We start from the raw sequence: 8,427 nt of genomic DNA on the forward strand, positions 1-8,427 counted from the left end.
CCCGAATCGAGCTACCCTACACCTACCCTGCACCTAGGTTTCCCAAGCGAGCTACCCTGCACCCGGTTGTTCCCAACCGGCCTACCCTGCACCTCTTGGCATCCCAAGCGACCTACCCTACACCGGTAGTTGGCTCCTAAACGGCCTACCCTACACCGCTTGGCCCCAACCGGCCTACCCTATACCGGTTTTTAAGGTAGTAGTGTAAGTAGGCCCGGGCACTTCTGGGTGCGGCTGCGAGTAGGTGAGCCCATTTTTAGTTAAACGTATATAAATGAGTTTTACGGGATTCAGTTTTTTACTACTAAGACTGCTAGGCCGAATTCGGTACTGTGCCCCGGTCGGTGGGTATATGAGAAGGAAGTAGTAAATCCAACTCTAGTGGTTAAGATAGCAAATACAGAGGCATTCCCAAAACAATAGTGGTCTACCTACTAAATTAACCACTGTTACAGGGCCTAGGCCCTGTAATTACTGCTGGTAGCTAAGCAATAGTACTGTACATTGCTTCTCTAAAGTGTATTGTAAGCCCTGTTAGTGTATACACTATAGGGCCTCACCTATCTAAATCTCAATATTATCCTATTAGCTAGTTACCGGCTATTATATAGTATTCCTATTCTAATAAGGAGTAGATAAAACCTAGGTTATTAAATTCTAACACTATTAGTAATATTAAAGCTAATAAAGGTAGTTTCTATATCGGCTCTCAGTATATATTAAATACTAGACCTTATCTCTAGATAGTATCGGTTATTAGTTATCGGCCCTTAGGCTATATATCTAAGTTGGATTAGGAATAAGTATAGAAAGTTCTAACTAATAGATATATCCTACCGGAGGATATAATCCTTAATAAAAAGGTTTAAATTAGATAGAGGGCCTCTAATACCTTCCTAGTATAGGATCTGTAAACTTAGGAAGTAGGTATTATAGATATAACTTCCGGTTATTAATAGATACTTCTAGGGAAAGTACCTAAACAGTTAGTTATCGATTCCTATAAGTTTATACTATATAGGAAGGCGCCTAGGTTGGATAGTACTAGTTATATCGCAGTTACTATTACCACTTCGTTATCCGCTATTTATTACTCTAGATCGGTAATGGTACTATCGGAGATACCGCCTTTAAAGGTATATTCCTTTACTTTAGCATACTACTAGGTAAGAAAACTTAGCAGTAACTTTATCCTTATACTCCAGTATCGTAGATAAGACTCCTCAGTTAGTTTCTACAGTCGAATATCTTATATAATATATTGGACAAATATAATATCCTTAGGGGTAATCTTACTTATAAAGGGGTAGTTCGTTTCCGAGAAACGTTGGATCTAATATATATATATTACAAACTAAGAGCTTAGTATAAACATTTAGGGAATATTAGCTATAAACGTTAATAGTAGGCCGGCACTCATTATATATCGGCTTTATAGGTTAGTAACCCTAATTTACAATGTTAGGGAAATATTAGGAAGTACTTAAAGGTCTAGCCGAGCCCTAAATAGGCTAGTAAGCAAGTAGATTACTACTAAATAATAGGATATTATAGCTTATAGTTAGTTTTTATTTATATAAAAAAGTTAGTTTTCTATTAATAGTCGGCCTCCTACCTACTATATTTATAATAACAGACTAACAGCTGCCGACAGTTGTTTGGTTATTGTTAGTCTATTATTAGCTATCTACTATTATATAGCTGCCGACAACTATCGGTTGTCGGTTCGTCAGTACTCAACTATCAACCGTCAACAGATAGTCGATAGTCACTCATTAACAGCTAACGGTTAACAGACCGTCAGTTCCTATTACTTATCGTCTTAGAATTATTCCTACTACTCTGTAATGGTTTTACACCTTAAAGATCCGATTCCTTAATCAAAATCATCCCTAAGGCAGTCTCCAGGAGAAAACAGTTATCGTATATAGGACTATCGTCTAGTCGCAAAATATACTATATTTACCGAACAGTTTTCTTTTACAGTTTATCTTTCCGATTAAGCTCCTTTCTACCGAAAACCAAGCTTAGCTCAAAATATTATTTAACGGAAAATCAGCTCCACCAACCAAAACGGAATCCAATCTAAAAATAACCCTCACAATTAACATTATCTTCCAAAGGAAAGCATATATACGCTTAAAAAGTATTATAAAATATAATAGACTTGGAATTAAATATTTTAATTCAATAGACTTTTCAAATCACAACACCGTCTTCATTCAAGATAATCGTACGCGATGATGATAGTTTTGTCGTCGAATTTGCTTCATCTCCAGGACCCTAACAAGTCGATCTTCACGTGACACAATTTTGAAACTTCGGGGTAATCTCCAAGATCATTTTCACGCACAGTGGTGGCGCGCTATGGTAGTTACCCAAGTGGGCGAGGTTGGATGGCCAAAAACTCGATTTCTCTTCCGAGAAAGTGGAAAGATGCTCGGAAAGTCATTTTCAATGTGAACATTCTTAACGCCCCACAACGTCCCTGACAATCCCGGCTTGATTGCATTTTCCAATGGAGGGCTTACCTAACCTTGGCAGTCCCTGCCCCACAAGCAGCCGATGATGTAACTTTGGGAATGGTACCGAAGCGAAGCTTCCAACTTCGCGGCTCGAGACCGCTTCTTCCCACGGAATGGCGCCAGCGGGGGAGCGCCAGCTTTGAGGAAACACGGCTTCCGCCAATTGTGGCAACTAGTTGATTATGCCGACCATGAGAATCAACACAGTTTCCAGAGAATTTGGAAGTCACCGATAATGAAACCCCTCTACATTTAACTCTCCCCGACTCCAGACTCGAACCACAACCGCAATTACGACCACGATCACGATCACCCACACTACGACTACGGCCGCGATGGCTTTGCACCGCGGAAATATTATACGCCTCAACCGTCTCAAATTTCCGGTATACTCGCAGGGCCAAACCGGTTTTATTACAACAAGAACCAGACCGCAGTTAGTAAATAATGGCTCTGGGCTCTCTTTCGACCGGCAACCCCCCCGGCGTTGCCTGTTCTTGTCGCCCCAGAGGCGTCGGTCGAAAGTGCGCGCTACCAAGCTGATATCGGTGACGCTCACTGGCGCATTGCTCGCGTTGTGGCTATTCCCGACTGATGCCTTGCAGCATACCGACTCCAGGGCGAAGTTGGCCCCTGGGAACCCCAAGGATGAGGATGTGGCAGCCTCGAACGAGGACCAGAGCGCCTGGGCCACGTTCTCACGGAACTTTAGCGCCCTCTCATTCGTACCCTCGACAGACGGGCTTTCCGACAGGGTTGTGGACCTGATCATGCCGGACTGGGCCAAGCTCGTCCCCGGCTATGTCAAGAAGCTGCAGCGCGAGATGGACATGGCGCCTGGATCATTGGCGGCTGAAATATGGCAGGAGGCACACGATCCGTTTACGCACCCGGAGATCCAGTACTCGGCCAAGGTTCGCGTGTCGGGGGAACTGTGTGACGAGGAAAAGACCTTTCTGGAGCGGAGGCGGAAGATGATCGTACCCGCGCTGGCCCGGTTTTTAGGAGTTGAAGAAAGGGATATCCATCCGGATGACGTCCCTACTATTGCTATGTGCGGTTCTGGCGGCGGCCTGAGGGCTTTGGTTGCCGGGACTGGTTCGTTTCTCGCAACCGCTGAGGATGGGCTCTTCGACTGCGCGACGTACGTGTCGGGGGTCAGCGGCTCCTGCTGGCTACAGTCCCTCTACTACTCGTCAGTGACCGGAGCGAATTTCCACAACGCTATTGACCACCTCAAGGCACGCCTCGGTACCCACATCGCCTACCCACCGGTCGCCTTCGCCGCATTGACGACGTCGCCTACGAACAAGTACCTGTTCAGTGGCCTGGTGGAGAAACTCAAGGGTGATCCCCGCTCTCAATTTGGCCTCGTCGATGCCTACGGCATGCTTCTAGCAGCAAGGCTTTTGGTCCCAAAGGGTGAACTCGGGGTTAACGAGAAGGACTTCAAACTATCGAATCAGCGAGAATACATGAAATATGGGCAGAACCCACTGCCTATCTACACCGCCGTGCGGCACGAGATACCGGAGCTGGACTCGCCCGACTACGGTGGTCCGGGCTCTTTAACCGAAGAGGCAAAGGATAGGGCCAAAAGGGAAGCGTGGTTCCAGTGGTTCGAGATCACTCCATACGAGTTCTTCTGCGAAGAATTCTCGGCCGGCATCCCCACCTGGGCCATGGGCCGCAGGTTCAAAAACGGGTCAGACTTGCCCTCAGATTCGGGCTTCCGTCTCCCCGAGACCCGCCTACCTTTTCTCTTGGGAACCTTTGGAAGTGCATTTTGTGCCACTCTGAGCCATTACTACCGCGAGATCAGACCGATCGTCAAGAGCCTCACTGGCTTCCAGTCACTCGATGACCTGATATGGGGGCACAACAAAGACCTGAGCAAAGTCCATCCTATCGAACCGCCCAGCATCCCCAACTTTGTCCACGGAATGTACGGTCAGCTCCCCAACACGGTACCACAAGGCGTCTACGACAACGAGTATCTCCAACTCATGGACGCGGGCATGTCCAACAACCTCCCCATCTACCCGCTCCTCCGCCCCGGCAGAGACGTTGACATCATCCTGGCGTTCGACGCGTCGGCCGACATCAAAACGGACAACTGGCTTTCTGTCGTCGAGGGCTACGCCCGCCAGCGGAACATCAAAGGCTGGCCCGTAGGAGCCGGCTGGCCCAAATCCAGCTCGCCCTCCGTCACCGCCTCGGAGCTCGAGCAAGCGCAAGCCCACTCGACCGCCGAAGCCGAAGGCAAAATCACCCAGGCCAAAACCGACCAAGCGGCCCGCCACCCGGAACGCAGCAGCCCAGGCTCCCCAACACACGGAACACACGGCCCACCCAAGCCGCCCGGGTCGCAGCCCATGAAGCCCGAGTCGCAGCGGCAGTCGGAGGCGGCCAGCGAGCTGGGGTACTGCACGGTGTGGGTGGGGACGACGCAGGAGCGGGCGACGACGGACCCGCCGCCGCCGCCCGTGGACGACGCGTCGGCGTGGCGCCTCACGCACCCGGACGCGGGCATCGCCGTCGTGTACCTGCCCTTCCTGGCCAACGACCGCGCCGCGCCCGGCGTCGACGTCGCCGTCTCCGACTACATGAGCACCTGGAACTTTGTCTACTCCCCGCCGCAGATCGACGAGGTGATTGCGCTTGCTCGGGCGAATTATGCTGAGGGCCGCGACCAGATCCGCGCTACCGTGCGCGCGGTTTATGAGCGCAAGAAGAAGCGGCGGTTGGAAAGGGAGGGGCGCGCGGAGAGGGCTGAGTTGCGGAGGCTGGTGAGGAGGGGCGATGTGAGTGGGTTGGGCGAGGGTGACCACTTTAGCTAGTGTTGCATGCTTGCGATGTGAAGTTATGACGTGATGGGTAACATGATCGTTGGATAATAAATATCAAAGTTGAAAGAAGCATGCATATATATGGCTTTTTTCTACATTGCAGCCGTTGTCTGGCAAAATACTATACATACACTACACTGACACGGCCGGGTTCGTTGTCCCCCCGCCGTTGCCCAACTCCTCCCAATGATCATCGGCCAGGAAGCCGTGCCTTTTTTCCGCTTGCCGGCCCGGATGGATGTGTTAAATGTACAATACATCTATCTATTTCTCTCCTCCCTATCCCGAACCACACCGGAGCGAAGGGATACTTGTGGGCGACCCCCTCGGACAGAGGAGTGAGATACCGTAGCCCACCCAGCCCTCACCCTTAGGCTAGGCCTACCTATCCCCCCGTTTTGGGATACATGACATAGGCTGGACGTTTATTTATTTATTCTTTTTGGTCTTTTAATGTCCGATAATCTCGCCCATGTCGATGTAGGCGGGCTCCCAGGGGGCGGCGTCCTCGGCCAGGACGTCGCTGGGCACGCGCACGCCCTCGCCGGGGCTGTAGAGGTACCAGCTCTTGAGGGCGTTCATGGCGGCCTTGGTGCGGGCGTGCTCGAGGCTGGCGCCGGCGGCCTCGCCCAGCTTGTCCTTGCCCGAGAAGATGCCGACGACGTAGACGGGGGTGCGCGACAGGCGGCCCGTCTCGGACAGCAGCCGCGCCACGGGCGGCTCGAAGTCCTCGCGCGCGCAGAGCATCGACAGCTCGCGCGTCGGCTTCTTGAAGGCGAAGAGCCTCGAGAGGTCGAGCGTGCGCGAGAGGACGTGCGACTTGATGAAGGCCTTGGCCCGGTCCCGCCCCGCGTGCGCGTAGATGGCGCCCGTGACGGCCCGCGCGCAGGTCGCGAAGGCCTTCTCGGCCAGCGAGCGTGTGTACTCGTTGCCGTACTCGGTGTCGGCGCGGAGCTGCAGCTCGTCCTTGGCCTCCTCCGAGTCCACGACCTCGCCGAAGTCGTCGTCGAACACCACCCGGCTGCTCATGCCGTGGCGCCACTTGTGCTTCTTCATCCCGTCGGCCTCGGCCCGGCGGTACCCGAACCCGATGATGGCGTCGCCCGGCTTGTGCATCGAGAACTGGAGCAGGCCTGGGTCGACCTCGCCGCCGGGCACGGCGGCGTGCTCCACACCCCAGGAGCGGGCGACGTGATGTAGAGAGGTTGGCCCCGCATAGCCCTTCATGGCGGCGTACAGGATGCCCATGGGCAGGCGCGGGTAGCGGCACATGATCCACTCGGCGACGTGGTAGTTGATGAGGGACTGGCCGACGAAGGCGAGGTTGGTGTTGTTGAACTGCGGGTTCTCGTCGGCGGAGGCGTCGACCAGGGCCCGGGCGAGGGTCTGGAGGGGCAGCCGTTCTGGGAGGGATAGACGGGCGTGGAGGGCGGCCAGCTTTGCCGACTGCAGTGCCCTCTCGGGCGGTGGGGAGGGTAGGCTCGTGGCTTTGGGGGGGAGTTGCTCGAGAGGCGGGAAGCGTGTGTGGTCCGTCCCGTCATAGTAGTCGTCTTCCTTGGGTATCTGGCGCACGGTGCCCGTTGACTGACTGCGCACGGCGGTGCATCTGGAAAGTGCGGCGGACCGGAGGGCGGCGGCCCGGGGAGTGGAAGCCGGAGAGGCTCCGGAACGAGCCAGGAGCAATTGGCCCGTCCATCGATCGATTCGTAACCTCTTCATGGGGCGGATTTATTGGTGGTGTGTCTGGGGAGGATGTGGGGGGGGGAAGAGGTCGATTTTAGGTTGGTGGTAGTTGTGGGAGTTGTGGCAAGTGCCCCAATAAATTGAGCCGTGGGACCCGGCCGTGGACAGAGAGGAGGTCGCAATAGATGGGTTGGTGGTCGTCTGGCGGTCGCGTGTGGTTTCCCTTCTTCCTCCCAAATCCAAATGCCCCAAAGACGAAAAAAGTTCTCCAGAATCCAGCAGCTCCCAGGCGATTGGACAGGGGTCGTAGTGGGCTGGCTGACATAACGGCCCGGGCTTGGCGTTTCTCCAGTCTCGTCCCAGGACTGTACTTTGTAACCTTGGTCGTACCTACCTTAGGTAATGTGTACCGGTGGTACGGTAAATTACAACTCTCCATCTTTCTCGACCCAAGCAATTGATTGATTGGTTTCTGGGGACCTCGCAGCAACCGACAAGCAACGCTCCGGCTTCAACCTCCAACCCCTCCCACGTCAATCCACGTCTCCTACCTTGCTATATCACAATGGTAATTGACCCCTCCCATACGCAGCTGGCTCAAACTTGACTGACACTGTTGTTCTCGACGTAGGGCGGCGGCGGAAAGGTCCCGTGAGTCTCCGAACCTCGAACAATGAAGAACAATTGAACGCATCGCATCGCATTCGGAATCCAAGACCTGACCGATTTCCCTTTCCTAGCTACCCCAAGCACGTCTGGTCGCCAGCCGGTGGCTCGTATGCGCAGCCAGCTAACTGGAAGGCCAACACGGCTGTCTTCGGCGTCGTCATCTTCGGCATCACAGCCCTCGTGTGGAAGTTGAGCGCCGACAGGGAATACCGCCATAAGATGCCCGAGCCTGGTCGCTTCTATCCCAGCAGAAAGTACGTGCCGGCATATTTCCGGATTCACGAACAAAGCTGACTAGGCATGTCCGTGATAGCTGGAGCAAGCAGATCATCGAGCACGAACGGGCGGAGAAGGCGGCATCGGAAAAGCCGAAGGAGTCATGATCGCAGTGCTTGGCCAAGGGGGTTATGACTTTTAACTGTACATGACGAATTAGACGTTGTTTCTGGGAATTTGACAGGTTTTGCTGTGCACAACCCACAGCTGCCGTATAAAGGTCTCGGCGATGGTAGTGACTAGCATAGTAGGACGTCTCGTCGTTCTACTCTTGCCGCCCCTCCCCCCTTTCCACGAACCCTAGCGTACTTCGATTCCTACCCCCCGTCGCCATAATCGTGGTGGCATCGAACTAGTGCGGCCATACTCTTGATTATGATAGGAGCTTCGATGGTGCCCGCCCTGAGGAAGGGGGTGCTTAGTCC

General features: G+C 53.1%; 3 protein-coding genes across 3 annotated transcripts; 2 read left to right on the forward strand and 1 right to left on the reverse strand.

Moving 5' to 3' along the window:
- The first annotated feature begins 2,460 nt into the window (after positions 1–2,460).
- B0H64DRAFT_401870 (acyl transferase/acyl hydrolase/lysophospholipase) lies at positions 2,461–5,445 on the forward strand. Its single transcript, XM_062804186.1, has one exon. It carries the CDS (start codon positions 2,861–2,863, stop codon positions 5,363–5,365), a length of 2,505 nt encoding a protein of 834 aa, XP_062658372.1. The 5' UTR covers positions 2,461–2,860; the 3' UTR covers positions 5,366–5,445.
- On the reverse strand, positions 5,446–7,301 carry B0H64DRAFT_401873 (ribonuclease III domain-containing protein). The gene has a single exon (XM_062804187.1). The coding sequence runs from the start codon at positions 7,091–7,093 to the stop codon at positions 5,825–5,827; it is 1,269 nt and encodes a 422-aa protein (XP_062658373.1). The 5' UTR covers positions 7,094–7,301; the 3' UTR covers positions 5,446–5,824.
- A 238-nt stretch (positions 7,302–7,539) lies between these two features.
- On the forward strand, positions 7,540–8,221 carry B0H64DRAFT_401875 (uncharacterized protein). Its single transcript, XM_062804188.1, has 4 exons — positions 7,540–7,625; positions 7,689–7,708; positions 7,798–7,980; positions 8,040–8,221. Exons 1-4 carry the CDS (start codon positions 7,623–7,625, stop codon positions 8,107–8,109), a joined length of 276 nt encoding a protein of 91 aa, XP_062658374.1. The 5' UTR covers positions 7,540–7,622; the 3' UTR covers positions 8,110–8,221.
- The last annotated feature ends 206 nt before the right edge of the window (positions 8,222–8,427 follow it).

Source organism: Chaetomium fimeti, assembly GCF_033439085.1.
Source record: "Chaetomium fimeti strain CBS 168.71 chromosome Unknown B0H64scaffold_5, whole genome shotgun sequence".
NCBI classification, from domain to species: Eukaryota; Fungi; Ascomycota; class Sordariomycetes; order Sordariales; family Chaetomiaceae; genus Chaetomium; species Chaetomium fimeti.

Coding starts and splice junctions, on each gene's coding strand:
- B0H64DRAFT_401870 (XM_062804186.1), top strand. CDS start 2,861: ATGGCTTTGCACCGCGGAAATATTATACGCCTCAACCGTCTCAAATTT.
- B0H64DRAFT_401873 (XM_062804187.1), bottom strand. CDS start 7,093: ATGAAGAGGTTACGAATCGATCGATGGACGGGCCAATTGCTCCTGGCT.
- B0H64DRAFT_401875 (XM_062804188.1), top strand. Junction 7,709..7,797: donor GGCGGCGGCGGAAAGGTCCC/GTGAGTCTCCGA, acceptor TCCCTTTCCTAG/CTACCCCAAGCACGTCTGGT. Junction 7,981..8,039: donor CGCTTCTATCCCAGCAGAAA/GTACGTGCCGGC, acceptor TGTCCGTGATAG/CTGGAGCAAGCAGATCATCG.